Consider the following 24,754-nt stretch of genomic DNA (forward strand, 5'->3'; position numbering starts at 1 on the left):
ACAATGGTACCAAGTAGGGAACGGATAATCCTGTCACATTCTCGAGTACTCCACTGATGTGGTCAAAACCTATGTTGTGCAATTTTCACTATGTGAATATTTAATACCATTGCACTTCTACAGTTAGCAATGATCCATTTTACTAATTCAGAAGGTTTGGGTGTGGATACTGACAACTGAAAAGTGACTACAATATAAAACATTTAAGGAACTTGGGCTGAGAAATACAACGGGAAAAAAAACAGTCTCAAAATATGTATAACAATCGGGGCATCCTTTTTAGTCTTTAGAGAGCGCAATGGGATTGTGGTAGGAAGGCTGAGGCGCCTCCTTCTCATGATTTGGTAAATGGTTTTAATTTGATATAGCTCATCATAAGCCTAGATGGGAAATATCTCATTTACAAATTGTGTCCTCGTTGTTAGTGGCACAGCACCTCAATTACCCGGCGAGCAGCTTTTTATTTATTCATGCGCACAAAGTCATGTATTCATGAGGATTAACCAGCAACTCTCACAGAGACTGGCAGGCACAGACAGAATATTTTAACAGAAAAGGGAAAAATCTGACACAGATTAAGCCCTCAGTTGAGGGGGTGGAGAGAGCGTAGCTTGCAAGTTTGTTTGTTCATAGGTCAGTTTCCAAATCAGCTTCATTTTCATGCTGCTTTGGTCTCAAAGAAAGGGAAAATAATGACTGCTCTGTGGTAAGAGCACAATGGCTTTGTGACCCTAAGTGGAGTTCCTATAGGAGGGCGAGCAGTAAGCAGTGCATTTACAAGATATGTATGAAAAGTTAAGGCTGGCTTGCTATGACGCACGCATGATGAATTCTCTTTGTTCTATTTCTGCCTGGCCTGTTCTTATGAAATGTTTGTGAGAGGGGCATAATAATTGAAATGAAAATATATGAAAACAATATTGAAAATGAATTGTTTGAGGGGCTATCTGGGTGAGGAATGTTTTTTAATAAACAGGCCACAGAGCACATATTTGCTGCAAATTTCATCTACAGATTATCATACTCCAAGTGTTTTAGTCCCAAATAAAAAAGGGTATCCTTAATACATATGGAAGCGCCCTAAATGCAGCACTCGGCCCTGGCGTTAGTGTGGAGAGTCCGCTTATTATTTTAGTTACCATTACCCACGGCTGCATTAGACACATTTATCAAGATCCAGCGGGACGATTACGACGGAGCTTATCAAATTATCGGTTAGCAGAATGGCTGCAAGGGAAGAATTAGAAACACCAACTTCGCTGAAGAAACCCATTTGCCTAGACATAGCATGGCAAATTCTTGTAAGCCGCCGCACGAAGCTCAGTGGAGCGTGGACGCAGTGGACGGTGATTCTCTATCTGCGGAGACAGATGTCCCTCTGTCTCTCTGACTCATGAGGTGGATGTCCCTGCAAGCCATGGCAGATGCTCCAAAAGGTAAAACAGATGGGATGTACTTCAGAGTGCCGAAGCTATGGGCATTTTTATCTGGGGAATAATACGAATAATAATTCTTACAACAAAATGTGGGGGGAACTGGGGGGAGGGGTAAAAAATGCTCTCTACTAAGGCAAGTACAGACTGCATGTGTTTGCATGTCCTCTGCCCCACACTCTGCTGCCCCTCCTCCCCCCCTGCTCCTCTCCCCAGTCACTCTCACTGTATGAGTATAGGGACATAAGGAGCCAGTGAGGGATGGTTCTGTTGGACATGATTAAAGACACCTTCCCTCATTCAGGCCAAGCGCCGCTCTGCTTCGCTGGACAGTACTTCCCAGATTGGGAGGAACAGGTGCTTGTCCGATTCGTCCAGATGAGGCGTACACACGAAAGGACCCACAGTTGTGCTCAGTGCTACAGCAAAAGAAATGGACTATAAAATATCCAATCGAGAACACCTTGTACAACATATTTGCGGAAGAAAATGAACCAACCAAACACCTGTGGCAATGGAAACCTCGCAGTCCCAAATCCTGCTTGTGCCGTAACAACACTGATGTGCTTTCTTGCTGCGGTTCAGGGAGGTAAAACAAAGAAGCTCCCTGTCAACAGAGCTCATACAAAATTAAAAGAGGGAATGTTTGTATACCAAATCACCCCCCCCCCCCCCCCCAAAAAAAAAGTGGCACAATGAAAGAATGCCACACCACGTCTGTCTGCTAGAAGACACCAGAGCACATGATTTCTTCTACATCCATCCAAATATAGAAAGAAACTATATAAAATTAATTGAATAGACAGACAACTAGACAGATAAATAAATAAACAAATACATAAATAAGGCCACTCTTTGCCACAAAAGTCAAACTGCAACAATGAGCCCCCATCTCTATGGAGCTTTGTTTACGGCTCTTCAAGCCTGCTCATTATTAACTTATAAGGCCATCCCAGAGGAGGCTGTATGAGGGGAGGCAGCTTGCGCTTGATGGAAAAACCACACAGTTTTGCTGAAGAGAGGAAGAGAGAGAGGCGCCTCATCCATAAGGCATTCAGCGGGGCCCGGGCAGACTGAGATGCTCAGTACCTGTGTGTTGCCATTGGAGACACTGCGTCTCAATGCAGACATGCATAATTAACTGGGGCTGGGGGTGTGGGAAGGGGGGGTGGGGCACCGTGTGCAGAGGTGGGAGAGAGGAGATATATGGGCTGAAACACATCAAGGCTCCCCATCACCTCCAGTGCTTCTCACATCATTAGAATGCAAATCTACCATTTGAAGGACAAAACCCTCATCTGGCAAGCGCACGGTCGGGCCTTCCTTGGGCCAGTTGGGCAGGTGCTGCTGCTTATACCCCTGTGAAAGTTTCTCACGTCACGGGCCATTTTCAGCGGCTAGCCGCACACTCCGCCGTGCCATTTGCTGTATGGACCAGTGGTTTTCTACATGGACAGCAGGGCTGATCATCAATTATTATACCTCACTGGATCTAATAGGCTTTTTCCCCATCTATTCCACCTCTTGCAGCTATGGCCACGGGCAAGACAGAGGCAGAGGCCGCTCGGTGGCCCAATGCACCTGTAAGTGCAGTGACACCGAGCAGCACGGCATTAGGAGCACAGGGCCATGCCGCAAGACAACATATGCCCTCCCCCGTGCCTGACCGTCTGAGCCAGCTGCACAGTCAAGGACACTGGTGCTGCCCGTGCTGGTGGCTCTGTGGGTGGTAACGAAGCTGCACTTTTTAATATTATAATCACAAGAAACTTGAGACAATAGCAACGGCCAATTTAATTATAAAAGGATTAATTATCTATAAATGGGTCAAATATTTTAATAACCTTTAATTTCCATCTTAATATATTTGCAGAAAATCTAAATGAATGCCATAGAGCACACGGCCACTGTAATATTTAGTACATATTTCAATACAACAAACTGCTAATTACTGAGAATAGACTGATAATGGACTAAATTGGCTCATTGTTCAAATAATGCTAGCTGTTTCACTAAAATATCTGCCCTTTTCTATGGGCACAGACAGAGCGGCTTGACAGATGTTAGACAGTCAGGTCCAGTGGGAGTCACGGATGACTTGAATGAGGACAAATCAATGCAGCCAAGCAGGTGTTCACAGGGAACCAGGGCAGAGGGACACTCGTGGCTTGGGTGCAGGGCTTCTGGCTCTGACCGGTGGCCGTGTCTGCTGTTCCCAGCCCGGAGTGGCAGGCAGCTGACTGACCTCCCTGGTGCTCCATTGCCTTGAGGACCCACAGATGCTCCATGGAAGGAAGAAAAAACAGCAAAAAGGCACTGGGCCCTGCAAAGTTGACCAGAGCAAATGTGACGAATGCATCCACATTTGTGTGTTCAGTGTCGGGGCCTCAAAAGCTCCTGTCATACGCTGTTAGCCCAAACATTTCCTGCCAAGGAACTTCTAATCCATCCTCCTCCACCATGCCACCACCTTCCCCCACCCCCACCCCCACCCGCAATCCTTTTTCCTCATTCGGCAAAGCAGCGGTGTTCCCACACTCCATCTGTCTGTGTTAGCGCCTTCTGAAGTCCTCCTTTTGTCCAGGAATACCAATTTATCAAAGAATCAGTGCGGGGCATTGATCAGCACACTGCGGGGTGTCACGCGCTAATCTGCCTCACGCATGCACAGACACACCTAGAGCCAATCACCCTGACCTGAGAGAGGATGAGAGACTGAACACCAAGAAGCAGTATTTACTCATATCGGATTGTTCGTCCAAGACCAGGCCTGGTTTGCCGCAGTTTCTACCATCACTCATTGTCAGGGCACAGTGTGATTTTGCATCTCCCAGACTCTTTTAAATGGGATGAATGGGAAAATCTACCTCTGATGTACAGAATGTTTGTACAGCCCTAATTTTTGCCATATTAAAAAATCATATTTCAATGTGTGAAAGCAGTGAAATTAATGAGAAGCAAAAAGCTAAAAAAAATTTAATTATGCTATTTAAATATTCAAATTGATTCTATTGCGGTGATTAATTGAACTTTAAATCCATTTTAATTATAGTTTCAAATGAAGAAAAATTGCTCAAGGATATGTATAGTTTGTTAAAAATGCATAATGAAAGACTGTGCTTTGGTGACTGCTATCTCTGAAAAACAACACTATAAGAGACATAACAGCACTGGATGTACAGTAACAATACCTGTCTTTTCTTTCCACAACCATCTTGCCTTTTCACTCTACGTCACCTTAACTTAGAATGATTCCATGTGACAGCAGTGGCTTCTTAAATGGCAACAGCATATGTTTGACATGATAGCCACGCTGTTCCGAGGATATAAGGACAATGCAGGTCAATAGCGTTATGGCGGAGACAGACCAAAAATACAACCCCTCAGCTGCTGAGTCGGTACAGCCTTCAGGGGACATATTGATGCTCGGTTATTTTGGTCAATAACTCCTTCTGAGCAGACCCATCTTTATCCTTGAAACTGTCTGCATGTGAAAAATGAGAAGGGGATGAGGCTGTGTATTTTAATCAATGCAGCACGCCATATCTTAAGGGAAACGTCACAGTGCCTCCCCCATAACCTCAGCTGCCTGGAGATCAGATGCTGATCAAAAAGGGATATAAGTCTTTGGGAGGGTTTTGGGAGTCTTTGCATGCTTTTGTTGTAGCAACAGAAAATATAGAAATTCAGCGGTAAGTTTGATTTTTTCTTTCTTGACAAACACTCTGGATGTAATTGGTCAGTAATGTTGCCTATGTTAAGTGCAAATGGAAGGGCTATTTACTTTTTTGGATTTCTTGAAAACATTACAGCTGTCTGCACTGACAGCAGCATTGAAATTGCTCGCTGTGCAGAGCAATTGGAGAGCCAAAGGGATTTTTACTCAAATTGTTAGGCAATGATTGGGTGCTCGCTCTCTCTCTCTCTCTCTCATCTCAGCACTCCCAAGCTAACAAGAGATTTCTGCTGAAATCAAAGGTAGAAGGGGAAGACTCAAGTCAGAGCAGGGTGAGACTGCAGAGAATGATCAATATAAACATTCCACTTTTAAAAACATTCACATCTAAACTGCATTTCCTGCAACAAATAGGGAAAGAAAACACATAATACACAAACAGAACGGAAACCAAACCAGAGAGATGTAACTGGAATGCACAACCAAAGACAACAATAATTTGTAAATCCCAAGTCGTGTGCATCAACAGATTCCCATGCCACGCACAGCACCTCTTGTGCTTGGCCTTGTGCAAGGCAAGGGCCACACACTCTACAAGATCTAAGTGTAAAAGAGAGAAAATCTTGTGAAAGCTATCTGCAACAAATGGCATTTAATAAAACATCACCATATTTATATTTCATTGGCTTTCTAGGACTCCCTGCCTTGTATGTAAACGAAGCAGCAGGTCTGGAGCATGCTACCCATGCTCTATGTTGAATCAATGAAACGGAGATATTGCCGGGCTACCGAACTGCACTCGATCTCAAAGGATTGCAAAGGAGTTTCCAGACAGCTGGAGCCAGTATTTCATCATCGCAACCGGGAACATGAAACATTAACACACTTCCCAGCCCTGGACATCCCGTGCTGCTCCTCACTCCTTTGATAATGAGCTGCAGTACATATTTCACTGGCATGAACACACCAACAGTGTCAGTGGGATCATGCCAATTGGACTGGAGGCAGTCGCACGGATCCTTTTGTTGATGTGCAAGTCACATAAATAGACGGTGGTTTGGCAGTGCAGTCAACTTTGGCAACTTGCAAACGTGGACAGTGGCCATGTTTGGTTCGGTAAGCGCACTTTAAAGATGTGTGAAGCTGGTTGTTTGCTTGTTTGACACCAAAATGAGCAGTTTGTCCCAACTCAAGCTGTCAGTGACATGATGGCACAATGGCTTGGCTTGGTCAAAAACAACGCTGAAATGGCAGCGGTCGAAACACATTGTACAGTATCCATTCAGACTCTCTTTTGTGCTGTATTTAAAATAATTTATACACCGGTCTTCCCGTGGCCAGATTCAAGATGATTTGTATTCTGGGAAAGGTGATTTCCATTTAGAAAATCACACTGTGTGTCAAAAAAATGATAGCTAGTTGTTAGCCAGAGTCTTTGTGGAAGCCTTTTGATGTTCCCCCTGCGGAGTTGAGCCCGCAGTGTCCGGAGATACAATCAAACGTGGCAGCTATTGATCCATTTCCAAACCAGACATGAGCCTTGCTGAACGTGGTAACAAGTTCAGAATGGGTGTTTTAATTGTGAAAGTCTTTGAAAGGCCTTCTGAAGGCCCGTGACTGGGGAGAAGTTGAACCTGCGTTGTGCTTTTTTTCGCTCATCCATGCAGCAAATCAATTGACAAAGAGCTCTCATTCAAACAACAAATTGAAGGATTTGTTCTTTCTTATTGGTGAAAATAAAGTAATGATGACTATTATCACTTAATATTACCTGATCGTTTAATTAATCACTTACTTATGAACATCCAATCCATGGATTTCTGAAATGTTTTCAGAAAAAGCCACAATGAGTGAGGTAGAAAAATAAATAACAAATCTTTGTTTTTAAAAACATCTTGGTGTAAAAAGTTAACTTAGCTACATTTACATCCTTAGATATATTTCCATAAATATTGTATTAATCACACTGTGCAAGGTTGGGGTCTTACTCAGCTTTTCTCTCCTGCCCTTTGAGAGCTCAAACACCAATACTGACTGCTTAATTTACTTGAGGGCAGGTTTCTTGCATGACACTTTCCTGGCTCTTCTTAGGAAATAAAGGAGATTTCAGTGATTTGAGTTGATGCTCCAGATCAATAGCTTGTCTCCCAGAGACAACTCTCAGTGGCATTTGAACCAGACAAAACAGCATTCTCCTCTAGATCACCTCCACCATCCACAAACCTTACGGCCTCTGATAAATATACAAATTAAATCATTCAAATGTCTTAATGGCCAACCTGATTCCTAAATTACGAAAAAAAATACAGAATATAAAAAGGGCAAAGACATAGGTTAAGACAAACAATGCTCATTTACATCCATTGCTGGACCTATTAATGATGTTGTGCAAATTCAGGGAGACTTTAGAATAAACTATAGTTTTTAAACTAACTGTAGAGTAAACTAACTTTTTTCTAATTAAGTTATTGTCTTGTTATCTTCTTCTTTCTTTGCTTTTTTCCCTTTCATATGTGACCATTACCATTTGCTACTTTGCCGGATAAAACTTGCCTTAGAAGCCGTTACATAACTGTTATGGAAAAAAAACATGTCTCAATGTTAATGTAGAATGACTTTGTGATGGCGGATGCTTATGGTGATTTAGCATTAATTAAGGGCATTACAGGGTGTTGGATGGATTTAGAGTCATGACGCGTCAGTCAATGTCTCACTACTTATTTCCAATCAGAGTGTTTGGGGACTAGAGGCATACACAGCACCATGTCATTAAGTTTCATGTTCTTTCACTCCTAAGTGCTGAAGTGGTGCCATGATGCATTATAATTAATAACATTGTGTGTTTCCCACAGAGGGAAACTGGTCTAAGAATATACAAAATTAAATGTTGCTTAAGTCTCTGATAGGCTTAATCAACCACTTTATAAAAGACATAGCCTCTACAAAACAAATGATGTAGTACATTAGAAATATTCAGTTATTAAGTGATGATGCAATAGTGGGATAATACATCTCTTTCCAGGTCCAACGGCTTTCAGAGCTGCAAATCTTTCTCCATAGACAGTAAAATAAACTATTTTTTCTGCTATTCAGTCTAGCCTTTAAGAAAATTGTCATCCTACTACTCACTTGATGCCTCAACCTAATAAAATCCTATTTTTCGTGAATAATACCCTAACTCTTGATTGTATCATCTGGCTGCACAGCTACAATAATTACTCCGTTAAAGTTAAGCGGTTTTGTTTCACTCTTAATAAAACAGAAGTGATATTGACGACATTTACAAGTTGCGAAAACCGTCTGGTTGCGCTAGTAAACATTTTTTGACGAAAAAACTGTTGGATTTGTGACATCATTATCATGGTATCAACCAACAGAACGGAAGAAGGAGTGGTTTATGTTGGAAGTTGTGTTAAATAGGGCAGATATTGTATTTGTAAACTTGTGACTTGCACGACCACCACCACTCCTAAATTATAAATAACAATAACTAGTCAGTGTTAACTAGGAACTAAGATTGTAAAACGACACTTCCCAAATAAAGGTTGATGCAAAAAAAATGTATTAGTACAATTTAGGCAATTAGGTCTACACAGACTTCCTCAAGTTTAATTATTATTTTTCTCCACACTCAGCAGGTTAACGTATTGAACGTTTCTTAGATAATGGCATGAGTGACCACTGTCTTACTGAAGTACTATAGGGTATACTGGCAGTTCACGAGGTGCATTTGATGCCAAGTTCCAAGGAGCTGCGCTCATGCCCTCCCTCATAGGTCACAGCGTAAGTCTTACATTTGAACTGATTAGGTGTGGCTGTCACCTGAACTACAGTTGTCTGTTCACCATCAAATACTGCATGTTACATTGGAGGAATATTGACTGAAATCCAAGGTAAAACGACCCTTTTTAAAAAATGTGGACTTAATGCATGAAACGATGGGGCTATTTGGTAGAATGAATGACATCTGCACAAGGAAAGACCTCCTCCACATTTCTATGGCCATGCTGCTGACACTGTGAACTACAGTGGAGATGGCGTTAGTTACTACAGTGTGAAGTCGAAGTGCAAAGTGTATGCTTTAGATGCATATAAACCACAATTTGCAAAGAAATGCATTGCAACAAATGAACAAGCCATGGTCACTACTTTGCAATTTATGGATTTGTAGATATGTTAACATATCTAAAGCATATTACACATCGACTCCACACTGTACGGTACAGTACGTTTGTTCGCATTCAGATTTAGGGGCATCCTTTCTAAGCATCCCTCAGAGCAGTCACACAACATATGACATTTTCAATAATAAGATCTTTGTAATGGTATAGATATGGCTTTAATTGGAATAGATCCAATAAATATGTTTTATATGGATCACTCTTTACTTAAGTGCAGGATTGTGAGGAAAACAATAATAATTACCCCCAAAGACACTTAGGGAAAGTGTTCAATAAAACTCTTACTCTAAGACTGTGTATGATTAAATCTGTAATCTTATTAAAGATGAATGAATATAAAGGGTGGGTTTATTTTCATGGCAGATTTAGATATTTGAAAGACAAGGCATATGATGGCCATCGGAGGCCATATGGGAGAGATTAGGATATATTTTTTATCTCTCGATGACTCACACATACAAACGCAGTGCATTTAGCCACATGCTTTTAGGCCCTATAATGGAGGCTCCCTTCTAAGAGCAAATCCGAACACTCAGTACTGTACAATACAATTGCAATATGGTTTCACAAATTGATTGGACCACAAACTGTGCCATCCAGAAGAAGTGGTGGATTTGATGTGAGGATTTCACCAAGCAGACATCATGGCTCTTAACTTTATCTAAGTGATTATGTTGTGTGCGGAAAATCCTTTGCCTTTAAAGTATTTTGTTTGGAGCACTGTGTGTCATTTGTAAAAAGTCATGTCATACCATATGTTGACGCAAAAAATATTGGATTTAAAATTAATTTGTTTATTATTTTGCTTTTTTTTTGCTCATTCGATTTTAGATAAGCTGTCTGTTTAATGCAAGCTCAACAAATCATGCTTGGCAACTTCACTCAAAGTGGACACCACTGATTACTTAAGCACTGCTCGCTGCAGCATTGACCAGAGGATGTCTTGAAGGGCTGTTAAAGTCATAAATCAACACATTGCAGTTTCTCAGTGGGGAAGATATATAAATATCCATTATGTAATTAATTCGACTTATTTGGACAGAAACAAACTGACTCATGCAATTATGAGACACACCATTAGGCCAAATTAGCTTTTGTGGTGATTTCTTTTTCTTTCTGATTTTCTCTACTAGACACTAGCTCTTGCATGTAACAGTCTTGACACAATTAATGTGATGCACTTTGCCAGAGTATTTGTAATTAGAGAATTATTTATGATTCCCAACAACCATGGCAATTAAATATTAAGGGTTTGCAGTTGGAGCGCCCCAATCTCAGACAGATGACACCCTTTTTCTTGTGCGGAACATTTCACGGAGCTACTCAGCATTCCAGAGTTTGTTTGAACAATCAAGATGACATGGGGAAGGGAGAGAGGAGAGAGAGAGGGAGAGAGGGGGGGAGGACGGCCTGTTCACCTGGAAGGAAGACAACAAATACACACATGCCCTGCCTCCTTGTTTCCATGGCGATCCAAACTGTCCATATATGTCTATGCATCCCGTGTTTTGATGTGCAGCACAAAGGTTTTGGTGACAGCCTAGAGGGATAGGTAAGACGGAATTATAATTGCTAATTATTTGTGCATTTTAATGCCATCTGTTACCGTGGTTGGCTGGGTGGAGTCGGCGTGTGCCATGCTAATTTGAAGCTTTTAGCCAGTGGGCTAGGGGCAGTGGCATGTTTGACAGGCACAGGGTACAGGGTGGCAGGAGTGGGACTGCTGACAGTCGGATAAAGCAAGCCCAGGAAGGAAAGCCAAAGAGGCCATAAAATGAATTGCCTCCCATCTCATAAATAATAGAAACATAAATGCCACATGAACTTTATTTCAGGAGTGGGTGGTCTAATAAAGATGCTGTTTTAAAGAGGAGTCAAGAAATTCATCGTCCCAGCAAGGCCGCATTGTCTGCTTTCTCACAGGTAGTTACTCATGGTGCGTTGACATCCAAGACCCAGACCACCCTTCAAAACATAAAAGCGTCGCGGTATCCTTTTTCTCTACCCCTATTCTCACTTTTCACTTCACCTTTTCCTTCTGTCTTCCTCTGCTCCCTGATTTTCCTCTCTTTCTGTCTTTTTTCTCTCCTCTCTCCCTCTCTCTCTCTCTCTCCCTCTCTTGTTCTCACTCTTTTCAAATTGAGACGACAAGATAAGCGATTGCCACAGCCACCGCTGCCTGCTGCTCATTGATAAAACCATATCTAATCCGTCTCAGGCTTCCTACGCCTCCAATGCACTCGTCTCAGAGTCTGTCAACAGACAGCGGATCTATCTCTCCTTTTGAACCCTCGACTACAGTGTCAGGTTTTATCAGTGAACTTCTGGGCAAAGGAAATGGGTCTGAAAGGCTTGGTTGACTTCTATCCTAGCATGGCGTAATGTTCAGGTTCCCACTGCTCAGGCTGGAGGAACTTTTAAGGAACCCCTCAGTCTCACTGGTCTAGGTGACAGAGCTCTGGACTGCCCCCACAAGATGAATGCATGTCAAGATCCTATCGCGTTTACACTTGCACAATGGCCAAGCGTCTTTCTGAAAATGAGCAAAAATAAAAAAACGTGTGGTGTGTCCTTGATTTATCACAGCCGTGGTTGTTAATGTTTATGCATGAGACTGTCACTCTGGAAACTAAAATAAACCACCAAACGCTCCCCTGTAAGCAGACCACAGCCATTACATATTTTATGAAGAAATTAATAATTTCTTATTTTTTTGTCAATTTTGATGGGTGTAGTGAGATTTTGATGGACTGCATTTACATATTCATATGTGCGCTGCTATCTGAAACATATCTTTTAATGACAGCAGCCGACATCACTGTCAACAGTGTAACATGGCCATCACCGAACTAAAAAACAATGACTGCCTCATCTGTTTTCTAACAAAGCCAAGCTCATGCAGTAATTCTCTTTGGAATGGTCCTTCACAAATATGACCATATGACAGCCATTCAAAATATTGGTTGCAGAAGTACAAAAACATAGGGTCTTTTTTTCATCCCCTTTCTAATACAAAGGGGATGATTTGAAGTAGCGGCCATTTAATCAGGACAGCATTCAGCAGAGGGGTTATTACCACAGACTGGCTAGCCTCACAACAGCTAATCTCAAGCAGAAGATTACAAAGTCATGTGTATGGAAATAGCAGCGCCTACCAAGAATCACGGACACACAAACACACACACACACACACACACACACACACACACATTCACATTCTCACATGCATTTCCAGTCACATACTGACACACCGAGCTCTGACAAAGACAGTGCTGCAATGCAGAGAGGGAGACATGTGAGTGGCTATTGTCTCATTTATGACCAAGACTGAAAGCAGATCTCCAGGTGAACGCCAAGCAATTTATTTCTCCTGTGTTCTGTCTTCCGCAAAAAAAAAGAGTTTGGGGGGGAGGGGGGCAAATTGTGTCGCCTCTGACAACTTGAGCGATGCTATGGTAATTCACCCATATCATTGATGTGTAGAACACAGAAAATGAAGAGATCTATGCTGATCAGAGTCACCCCACTGCTTTCTGATTATGGTGTGGAAATGGCCGCGGAATCAAAGCATCCTGTGCTGGCTTTTGACAGCTCCACTGCATTCTGCCCGCCAAATACCAGCGGCTTTTCATCACTGGGTCACAGAATGCGCCCGCTTCTTAATATTTACATGACAGACGATATCCATAAATCCTCGCCAGCGCACAACTTTTCCCGCCGGTCATACAAATAGGAAACCATAAATCTAAGCGTTACCACTCCTTCTGCTTCGATCGTTAAGCAATCGTAGCAGGGAGCTCACTAACAAGCTTTCCTTACACACCAAGAGCTCACAGCCCACACCTGGCATTTACCACTGACCCTCTCTAACTGAAATTTTCAATCATTGTCATCAAAGAAAATGTCATCATCACAACCCCTCAAACAAAAGAAGCCACTGCTGTTGTTGTTTTTTTTTTAGTTCCTTATAAGGAATAAGGGAGAAAATATGGCGTGAAGCATCAAAGCACATCTGCTGTTTCCTAAGCGCCAGCCAACGGCTGAACTGATAGGCGTGCAATAACTGTTGCCACGTACCCGCGGCCTCGACGCAAACCTCTCATCCCCTGGTGTGGACCGCTGCCAATCCCGCCTCATAAACAGGCGAGGCCAGGCCTGGGTTGCGAATTAGTGGTCAGTACTCACTGGACTCGGGGTCGGAGTTGCCGTCTCCCTCGGTGCGGCTATTGGGCGAGGTCTGCTCGTAGTACTCCTCCTGCGGGAAGCCCAGGGGCAGGGGCTGCGTGGTGCTGGCCGTGCTGGCTGGATCGTGGTCCCCAAGGCCGCTGTCGCTGCAGCTCTCCTGAGAGCCGTCCGGAAGGTGAAATGTCACTCGCCGTTGCGTCTGCAAGAAGCACAAGAGATACAGACACATCAATTGTTGATCTGGGACAAACAAACAAACGGACCTACAGTAGAAACAATATTTGGTGTTGGTGGTGGATGTGGTTCGATTTAAATATATGAGGGTCTCGTCTCAGTCAGTGTTGTTTGTTTTAATAAAATTGACTTGGAAGTGGATATGTACAAAGCAAAGGTAGGTCTATGCATCCCTTGGACATGAAGAAAAGTAAAAGTATCATGGAAAAGATTTTTTGTGAATATAATGTCCATTTAGGCCACTGAAATACAATACCATACTGTATCAATACCAAAAGACAAAACCAAAACCTACAATTATTACAACGGCCTATTAAGATGATCATTAAATCCCACAATACTTAAAACAAGTTAATCAGTCTCATTTTAAAGGTTTCTAATTAAAGGTTTTTTAATTAAATCTTAATGACTTTGGTTGGTATTGAGATGGGAGTCCGCTGTGGAAAATTCATCTCTGCGGCTTATTTTAATGTACATTAATGCTTCAAGTTTAACAAAGATCCAGACTCCACCACCAAACATTCACCCCCTGTGTGACTTCAACATCTGCTCAGATTTAAACTGATTGTAATTTGCCCACAGTTATTCTAAATATTCAGTGAGTTTCACCACGCTGAACCTGTGACACAGTGGCCTAGTTTGGGAGATGCAGAGGCTTTCAACTGGCAGGCCTGAGAAATGTATGTAGATTTTCATGTTCAAAGCTGGAACACACCATCTCTCTGGAGAGCCGGAGTGGTTTGTGTTCGTGACCTTTTTGCAGACACTCAATTTGGTGGAACTAGGGAAACAGCCAAAGGCAACTCTGAGAACCGACTTTCTCGATTCTTTGTGAAATTGGGCAGGAGACATTTTCCATTCTGTGTCGCAGGCATTAGGCGGTAAATTCAAACCATTTATTCTGCCTGTATTTCCCCATTGTGTGTCTGACTCTTTTTCTCTTCACTGTTTTCCTCCCCCTCCTGCACACTTAAGAAATAATTGCTCTTTGGCCAGGTATCAAAGAAGCATTTCATTCATCCCCAAACATCTTCATTTACCACATCAGCAGTCACAGAAAAATTGACTTCTAAATAAATCAAATGATTTTTTTCTGTGACTACTTCAGCTAATGCAACGTTCTTTTGAGTTTCAGCAATCAGTGCAAATGTGGTTGTTGAGGCACACAGATAAACTCCTCAACGTCTTTTGATAAGGCAGACTGAAGAATGGGTGGCAGAGACATCTTGGCAGCAGATGAATGCCACACACTGCCAAAAAACAGATCTCAAAACAGCTTAACAGTGAAATTAACAGCTATCAGCAGGATTCCTCAAACAAAATCCTCACAATTAGTAGTCAGGGTGTAAATTCATTTTCTTAGGGTAGCTTTACTCCTCTTGTCCTCCCACTCCCTCTATAACATCAGACGTTCTGAGGCTTAGGAAAAAACACTAACAACTGACAAAAAACACACAGCCTATTGCATCACAGGCCTGCCTGACAATGAGATAAGATATACATATCATATATCCTAACACAAGACTGGTGGTCACACCTTTTTTGCACATAACAAGATTTTTAATCAAAATATCTTGTATTACAGTAACTGATGAAATGGCTATGTGTGTCTGACACACATAACATAAAGATTTTTTTTTCTTTTTTTTTTTGGCTGACTAAGCTTGTATTTGATACTAGAGAGCCTGGCTCGTGTGGTGTACAGTGTTGTAGGATAATGTTCCCTTTGTCTTGTGGTCTGTCACTGAAAATATACTGGCTTTAGTGCCACACTGTTCAATTGAAAACAGACAACAGTTGGTCCTGTTTTGCATTTTAGGCAAACATTTGTAAAGCAAAATACACCTCTCCATATAATTTGTGGATTTTAACCAGGAGTGAGGCAACTGTTCAGTCCCATGAACTTGAACAGGAGTGGGTTGCTGGGTAGTTTACTGATGACAACAGCTGACAGAGCGACAGAATGTTGCATGAGAATCACGGTCTATTATTCACAAGCCATTCGAATAAAAATAAGGCATCACAACACCAGCTGTGATTTTACTTTTAATTACACTCTCATCAAACTAACAAGTTTGTGAGAGAGTCTGACCTACTCGCTGCTTTGAAAAGTTTACATAAGTCTCCTGAGAATCAAACATGGATTCCTTTTCTCCAAACTTTTTTAAAAACAGAGGCCAACTTCAATTGATCAATGGGACGCCAGTTATCAAAATATCTATGAGAGGATTGCCAAGCCCCTGGAAATCAGAGACTGCTGTTGTGTACTTATATTGCAACTACTTAACATATTCCAGAATATAGTGCCAGAAATGATTAAAAACAGTTGTCAAGGACAATAAGGACAACCACAATTTTAAAGAATCGGGACTTTTTCAATCTAAGAAACCACAGTTGGTCATTAATTGTTTCCCTCTTTCATCTTTCTGTAATGTATTTTAATGTGTATATAAGTAAAATATATGCTTTTCAAAAGTCAATGTCAAGGTGTGTATGTTTTGTGAAGCATTATCACTTGTTTAAAGAACATGCCAGAAATCAGCAAAGCAAACACAAGCTGCTGGAGGAGATATCAAGACCAAACAAAGCCTGTCTGACCAGATAAAACATTGCCATCAAAAGTATGTGCAGAGAGATAAAAAGAGAGAGGGGTGGAAATTAAGCCAAGTTCTCCAACGAGCGAGTCCATGCCAAAGCTCCTCGCTGGTGGCAAACCAGACAATGTGCAGATGGAGCCGGATTCATCGGTTAGAGGATTAGATGCCCCGCATATTAAAATGGAGAGGACGGGAGGCAGCACAGCGGCCACCTGGTCCACAGGGAAGTCACAGATCAACGAATCGCCATCTCCTCCATGCAAAGTCTGAATATAAGTCTAATTCAAAAAGAAGTGGACATCTTTGTGTGTGTGTGTGTGTGTGTGTGTGTGTGTGTGTGTGTGTGTGTGTGTGTGTGTGTGTGTATGTGTATTGGCAAGGAACAATAGTGGCTAAATCCCCCCCTTAGTCTTTGATGAATCAACTCTGACCACAGTGTAGTATTTCACTAGAGATTTGCTCTTCATGCTGGAGATGGGATCTAAGTGGCATACATACCTGTTTGATCTTTGGGGGAAAAAAAAGAGATGTATGGGATTATTTTTTCATGTAGCCTCTCTCATCCACTGGGAAAGAGTTTAAGCCTAAAATCAGGCACCGCTGAGTATGTAAGTACATCTCTCAGACTCAGGTTAGGGATAAGGATAATCATGTCATGGTTCATAAACACCATCCCTACAAGGAACAGAACCAAATCAGTATAAAATGATGAGCCAGTATGTTTATTCCAGGATTGGTAGGTCGATATAGTTGAAAATATTTAGGATATCAAGAAAGTAAACGTGTGCAATAGGCATAGAAGTAGTCTTGTAGTCTGAGGATTGCATTAGATGCAGTTTTTTATACGACTCAAAATAACTACATCCAGGAATAAAGCTTCTGCATACAAAAGCAGAGCCGTGTACAGTAATTGTTGTGGTAAAGAAATGTATCTTTGGCGTGATTTGCTGCATACTTTTCTGACAGCGTTCTAAATTTTGTTGATAGATGTTGAAGTCATTAACAACACTAGTTTGTCTCTTGGAAGAAATAAGATGTGAAATGCTTTCATCTAGTACAGATTGTTTTGTCTGTAAGGACGGTAGAGGAAAACATAAAGCATATGGAACATCTCAACTCATCTCTATTCAGGCATCTTCAGTACATGTGACATTATTATTCAAAGCAAGGGTGGTGGGAAATTCACGAAAGCCTGCTGCTAATGCACCATAAATGCTTCTTTGATTCCGAGCGAGCTGGAACCTTCACGCCATTCTGCCCCCCCCCCCCCCCCCCATCTACTTTAGCTTCTTAACAGTTTTCTCCTCATTCCCTTGCCAATTCCTGAATGCGGGATCATCATCAGTTTTATTTTTCTGGGCAGCTTAAATCTTGTACCCATGAATAGAAGATGAGAAGCTAACTAATATGTGAGCGCTCATGCCGAGTGACCCGCAGTCCTGCTGCTGCTCTCGCCCCATCTAGCCACTGCAGATCCAGGCAGGGGTGATCTCCAACAGTGGAGCACCATGAAATAGCATTATGGTTAATTTTCTCGTTTGCTGCTGCTCACAAACCAGCAAAGCACCAGCAGGCAGCTCTCCAGATATCCTCGCAGCGGCTGTTTAGGGAGGGGGGGCATATGAGCAGTGCCCTGTTTTATCACAGCACCCTGCAAAGTAAACGGCTGTATATTTTCCACTTTATTTTCTTAACACTGTCAGTGTCCACTTGCTTTATTGTACTTGGAGGGATATTTTAATCACTCATTCAAATTTGATGTTCTGATAAGGCATGGCGAAAAAAGCAATGTGTTCTGCAACACGAAAAATGGTTCAGAAGATGGACTACACTAAATATTTGATTAATTTGAGCATTTTTATCAGAAAATAAACACGCAGATGGTGCAAAAGTCTACAGCTTTGGAGGAAAGAGGCTGGCTTGTTTGAGGTGAAAACACTCTGTAGTCTTTCTGCAAAAAGAAGCCTGATGTCTATGATGTCGTCTACCATTATGACACCCAAGTGTTGAACGGCTGAGATTCGAAAGACCACCGCTTTTTACAAGGACATTAGATTGTCAAGATTCCACAAAAAACTAGACCTCAGTGCATCCCAAAACAGCAGCAAATTAACAAAAGAATAAAAAGGGACTTTCTCAAAAACCCAACTAGACTATAAAAACATTATTATGCAAATGAGTGCAAAAGATTTGTGTGTAATCTCATTTTTTTCAAATAACCACTCTGCCTAGGTCAGTACTTGACAGTAATGAAAGTAGCATCCACAGAGGTACTTCAAAAACTTGAAAGACAGTCTTGAAACAAACAAAGAATGCTCTCTCAGGCTTGTCCCCTAGCACAACACACTGAGTCACAGTACATTTCCATGTGACATTTCCTATAAACAAATTGTTTTGGATGGTTCTGAAAATAACAAGTTGTATTAAACAGGTAAATGGCCAAAACCGGACTTGCTAAGAAAGGGAACAGAGAGTTGAATAACCATCGCCTCGTTAAACATGTGATGGAAAATTTGCCACCCTCATTAGGAAGAACATCTCTCAGCAATATCACTTACCAGGTGGAGGCAAAGGGCAAGGCAAAGACTCGATTCCAACAAGGTCACTGATTTGGAATCGTCTTCAAACTACAAGACACTGTGAACACACACTGCTTTTATAATGGCACCTTAAAATGTCTGCTGGAGGACATAAGGCTATTAAGGAAAGATCTCAACGTGTCTTCCCTTTGTCTTGTTTGCGTTAATTAGTGTCTCATACAAGCAAGTAAAACAACAGCTCACAAGTGTACCATACACTGTACAGCAGTTACATAAAAGACTACATACCATGCTACAGCAGCAGGCTACTTAGACGTATCCATAAGGCAACAACAATGGAAATACTTCAAAAATGGCAAAAACTTACACAATAACAAAAAGCCAGGCATTTCAATCTAATCATCATCCTCCACCAATATGTGCCAGTTTTAAGGCATGACTTTGCTTGTTTATTGTGACTATATATTGATTTCAAATGGAGACTCTGTAGTCTGGGATTCCAGTCAAGTATGATTACTGAATTAGCTCCCTGACATACCTTGTGGTGAAATGCATTGCCTGTGCCGTGAGAACCTGACATCACGACTTAGGCCTAACAAGCAATAAGTGACAGACTGATGAAGCCATCTATGCATGTCAGAGAAAGAGCACAGAATATCAAATGAACCATCAAAAATTAACAATAAATAGTGACAAGCCTCCAGATTGGGAACAAAAGATGCCTACAAGGCAGCAACGTAATATTCTCTCTCGGGGGACCCCGGTAATAGCTCCGAAAGAAATAACGGCATTTAATTTTTAATCACTGATTTTGTTTACTTTGTTCCGTGCGCACAAAAATCCAACGGCACAACTTGCCACGCACAAACGAGAGATAAATGGGATGGAGAGAAGCAACGATGATGAAGAGAAAATGGGTAGAACTGCAGGAGGTGAAATGATGGTTATGTCTTTTGATCTGCAAGTGAACGGGAAGCAAAGTATTCATGTCAACAAATCAACAAATCACACAGAACGCTCTCAGCCCCGGTCTTCAGTGGCGATGTGACGAAGGCGCATTAGATGTACAGCCTGGTTGGGGTGAGTGATGTGGACTGTCAGGTCCTCTAAGCTACAGAGTACATTGTCACAGCAGGGTCTCGTGTGCCATTGTACATCCAATCACACACTACCTCACTACACAACACATCACGGGACAGACAAAATGAGTGGCACTACTGTAAACAACTGGGATCCATCAAATATTGAAATGTTCGTATTAAGCCCCTTTTGAATAAGTTACTTTGAGTTGCATTAACTGTACCCAAGTACAAGGCCTCCACCCTTAATGTGAAGAAGATGATGATGAGGAGGGTGAAGAGATCGTTAAGACAGGAGCGCCGTTTCCATTGTTGTGCAGTTTGAGACATCCCTTCTCTATATACCAATAGATAATGCTACACTTCAAACAATGAAGACATTTTGAATTTATCTCCTTAAGTGTCAAAAATAGTCTTTCTCTAGTCAGTGATAAACTAATGAATTTATTAAAAGTTGGGATTAATTTATTCTCCAAAGAGACCATTTATTTTGACAACTAGTCAACATAGCCTATTTATAGTCGCGTGTGCCATTTAGGTAACTTATTTTGACACCAACCATCTCTGTCAAAGGAGCTTCAGAAGAGGTTTATTTGTATGCCATCTTGAGACATACTATCTCTCTTCCGAAAACAAAATTGCTGTTTGTGTGCAACTGCCAGTTGTTAATAAACTTCCTTCTCTTTGTGGGAGTTCCACATTTTCTGCGTGTTGACTCCAATTGGAGTCATCACTAAATGTATTACCCTTGAATGATTTGGTTCTTCACAGAGACAAACACTGCCATGTGACAATCCAACTTGAGGCAGAAAATAGTAATCAACAAATTAATTAGCTCATTAGGTTAAAGCTATGAATGGAACTGTGCTCTCACAACGGGGAGTCCTTCCAGCCGGTTCTGCTTGTGTGGAGAGTTAATGTGTGCTATGCCCTTGCATCGGGTGACAGAATGTTGTATTTAAATTTAATTGAAAAAGAAATAGCTCACAAAGGCTCAGACCCAGCACATTTGGAATGATACACAAGCTTAGGATCTCAATAAAGCATCCTTGGCTTTTACTGCATCCAGCTAACACAAGCTATTGATATGTGTGTAGAGTGAATTATGTCATCATCTTAGTGGCTTGGGGCCTATCCTAATTTGGCATATCTGAGAGAGTTAAATGCAGCAATACAAGTTCTAAGCTGACAGTTTCCACAAAAATGTGGTGGTAACTTAGGTATGGGATCATCTATTACTATGGTTGACCGTATTGCTATGGGAGATTGGATGTTTCACTAGCACAATAACTGACTAGGCCTATGCTATGTGTAGGCCTACTGTGACTGTTGAAAGTTGCTCTGTTTTTTTTATAAGTTGCTGCAACCAAATTTGACGCACATGAACAGGTTTCCAAATATGAATTAGATTTCTTATACATAGGCTACTGCACGATTTATTTGGCATTTGCAAGAAATGACAATAACCCAGCTGTTAGTGTCAACCCTTTAGGAATCACTGGAGAAAAAGAGGCTATTGTGGACAAGTTACAACAGCCGGTATATTAGCTTCTCTTATATGAATGGATTAACCATGTGTGCCTCAAAAGCGTGCGAATAAATCGTCTAGCCTGTAAAACTTCCAGTAAATGCTGTTTAACTGCTGGCAAATATTTGACTGAATCACTTAGCCTCACGTTGGCACTTGCTGTCTATGAAAAAGAGTCATTTAACCTATTGCACAAGAATTATGAGCAAGAAGAAAAAAAACATGCGGCTATCCTGTAATAACCTAATAGCTAGGCCAGCCCTATAGTAGGCTACTTTTGGTAAATTAATAGTTGTTGAAATAGGTCAACAACACCATAAAGGGACATAGCCTAGCCTACAGAGATTTCATCCAACTTCTGATATTTTTGCTGATATGATTGTGATAAGCCATTCACTTACCAGTGGTGAGATAGAGTAGGATAGGCTAGTCTGCTGAAAGTAGTGGCCTGGCTCTACCAATTTACTGTAGCCTGCATCCGATCAATTTCATTTAGCTTATTCTGGTTTATGAGACTACAGACCAACAATAACTAGACCGTGGTGGTCGTTGCCACTGCAAAAGACTTTTGAATGAAACCTGCCTGCGTGAACGTTTGGGTGGCAAGCGGCAGCAACATAACAGTGTCCACAACAGATACAATGTTGATGTGGCTATATCTCTGGAATGTGCATTTTTGATTATGTGGGGAAGAGATCATTTTTACTTAACAAATTATTTTGCTAAACCATAGTTTATGGAAAACAAAAAATAAGCTTGAAGCATGTAAAAAAACTTGAGAAACTGTATTTAGGTTTAAAAGCCTAATAACTGAATAACAACTTACAGTTTTGCAAATGTGCTCACACGTTTTCATTGCAAACGTGCTCACACGTTTCCATTGGGTTCACACAAATTTCTCACACCATTTCTCCCACCCTTTTGTAACACGGATGTCATTCAAAGACCCCAAACTCTATTGGTTTCCCTGTGCTAAACAAAAAGAAAACATCTATTCACAGGTGGTCAACATTCCTTGCATAAGTCTGAATCTCTGATGCCTGTGTGAATCTCCTGTGCACAATTCTTCAATCACCAATCATTCATTATCCATAAGAGATACCATGTCTGTTCTGTGTTGCTTGCAAGTATGGATCGGCACATTTTGAGAACTATGTTTTGTATTTTGCTGTCCAGTGTGTAATGATTTATTGAAATCACACAGTGATTAGACTACAAGATGTTGTTTGGAGGCTAAATTTGCTTTTGCTGCATGTTTTAAATGTTTTGAGAGAGTAAGAGCCTTTTGCAAGCATGCTTTAGTTTAGACTTGCGCGATAATTGTTTGAAAACGTGGTGTCAGAGTTGACATAAGCATCAAAGCAATCGTGAACATGAACATAAACATTAAAATGAATTTGTAATCATGACAGCAGATCAGAAACAACCAAGACAATTAACAAAAACATCCTCACTGCACTGAAACTGACACTGAAATTACACACTTGTGTAGACCCATGGTTAGTTGTAGTCCACTATTATGGGAAATATCTTGTAAGGATGGATGAAAGCATTCATGAAAGACAAATAAACTGAAGTAACAATACTGAAGTTCCTGCACTGGCAAAACTTGCCTACACAGACCAGAGGCTGCTGGAGCCCAGAATTGTACATGAGATCCAGTATGATGGAGCAGGTCAGTGACCCTAGCCTCTTGGCAAGGGCCTCTCCAGACCAGCGGTTTCAAAGCCCCCACATACATGCCTGGGAGTGAAATGTGGAGATAAGTGCATTTGTTGGCGAAGCACATCAAAGACGAGAAGTGTGTCTGAGAGAACTGAGGCAGAGAGGCATGAACTGAGGCTTTGATCATGCCAAGCTTTCTGATCATTAAAATATTGGATTAATAATTGATTAAAAACACCAAGGCTTATTGTGTTGTGTCTCTAGCTCCCAATTTATTCCAACCTTGAGACTGTCTCCTCTCCTATGAATAAATATATGGATATGTCTCCGAGATACTTAGTATCGGGATACTTCCTATGTAATATTGTGCATGACAGTGAGCAAGCCCACAATTTACGCCTGACTTTGCATTAACCTTTTTGCATTTGCATTTGCATTTGGTAAGATAGTCTGGGTATGCATTAATGGGTAGGATTTTTAGATGATAATGATGCAATTGGGGCATTATTTTTGTGAGTAATCACAGATGAACACAGAGGGAGATTCTTACAGGTCATTGCCCACATTAATTTTCGCTCATACAGTATATTCCATTCCTGTCAGCATATTGTGGAATTCCCAGAATGGCACACTCATAGCCACGATTTTCTCTTCAAATGAGAGGGATGGGGGGATGGGGGGTGTCTATTACCCTGATTAACACAGACATGCAATTCAAATGAGAGATGGTGATGGGCCACATGATGGGCTGGACATTCTAACCATTTTTATCTGTATCCCTTGACAGCAGTCAATGGAATGCATGGTTGATTGGAGGAAAGTCTGTTATCAGTCAAAACACTGAAATATTTCAAAACAAAATAGCTAATATATGCCCACAACTGCACTTGCCATTTTTGAGGGAGAAAAGGAATGCCATGAATTTAAAGTCATGTTACATTTTTGACACAATTTTCCAATCCTGCTGGTCTCGTGTGTGCTGTTATCCAAACAGACAGCATGGTGAAATAAATGCCCCTCAGTATGACAGTCTTTATGAATATGAACAAAGAGATACATTTAGTTTTTTGTTAGCAAAGTTTACTTTTTTCTTTTAATACTGGGTTTAAATTGCATTTGTTCAAGATTGTTTTACATAATTTGTAGAGCTTATTTGGAGTGCTAGACAAGCAATGTCTCATATCACATTCTGTGATTTTTATTGCACCAACTCAGTCAAAATGTATTTGAAGGGTATCAAGAATAATTCCCATTCAATTCTAGCCATTCTTAGTTTGCAGTTTGATCTCCCACAATGTTTTATGCAAAGAGAAATCAGATACATACTCTTTGTAGCCTGGCTAGCACCACCACTTCTCAATGAGACGTGGTCTGGGAACCAAACGTTCATTTTCTCGTATTTGAAAAAAATGCCCGGATCCGTTTATTGGGTGCCACGGATGTCTATCAAATGCGTCTGTGCATAGCTCATCATCGTCTTGCTTTCCCCCCTGTTCTGTGATTGGTTCCCTATCTCAGGCGAAAATTTGCTCCATGGTCTCCAGGCTGCCTTAGCAGCGTGAATCAAATCGCGCGCAAGGCAGCATGGGAACACCCAGGCTATACTCTTTGTACTATTTCAACTGAAAATGAGAGA

At 41.4% G+C, this 24,754-nt stretch overlaps 1 protein-coding gene across 3 annotated transcripts in view; it reads right to left on the bottom strand.

Annotated features, from left to right (window-relative positions):
• Positions 1–24,754, bottom strand: part of pcdh11 (protocadherin 11) — a 130,031-nt gene that overhangs the window by 35,616 nt on the left and 69,661 nt on the right. For all 3 annotated transcript variants that reach the window (XR_006025858.1, XM_042074855.1, XM_042074854.1), the window contains exon 5: positions 13,476–13,674. Coding sequence is in view for 2 of the 3 variants with exons in the window: in XM_042074855.1 (XP_041930789.1) it covers positions 13,476–13,674 (199 nt within the window). In the remaining variant the exon portion in view is untranslated. The remainder of the gene's footprint in view (positions 1–13,475; positions 13,675–24,754) is intronic.

Source organism: Alosa sapidissima, chromosome 20 (genome assembly GCF_018492685.1).
Source record: "Alosa sapidissima isolate fAloSap1 chromosome 20, fAloSap1.pri, whole genome shotgun sequence".
NCBI lineage: Eukaryota > Metazoa > Chordata > Actinopteri > Clupeiformes > Clupeidae > Alosa > Alosa sapidissima.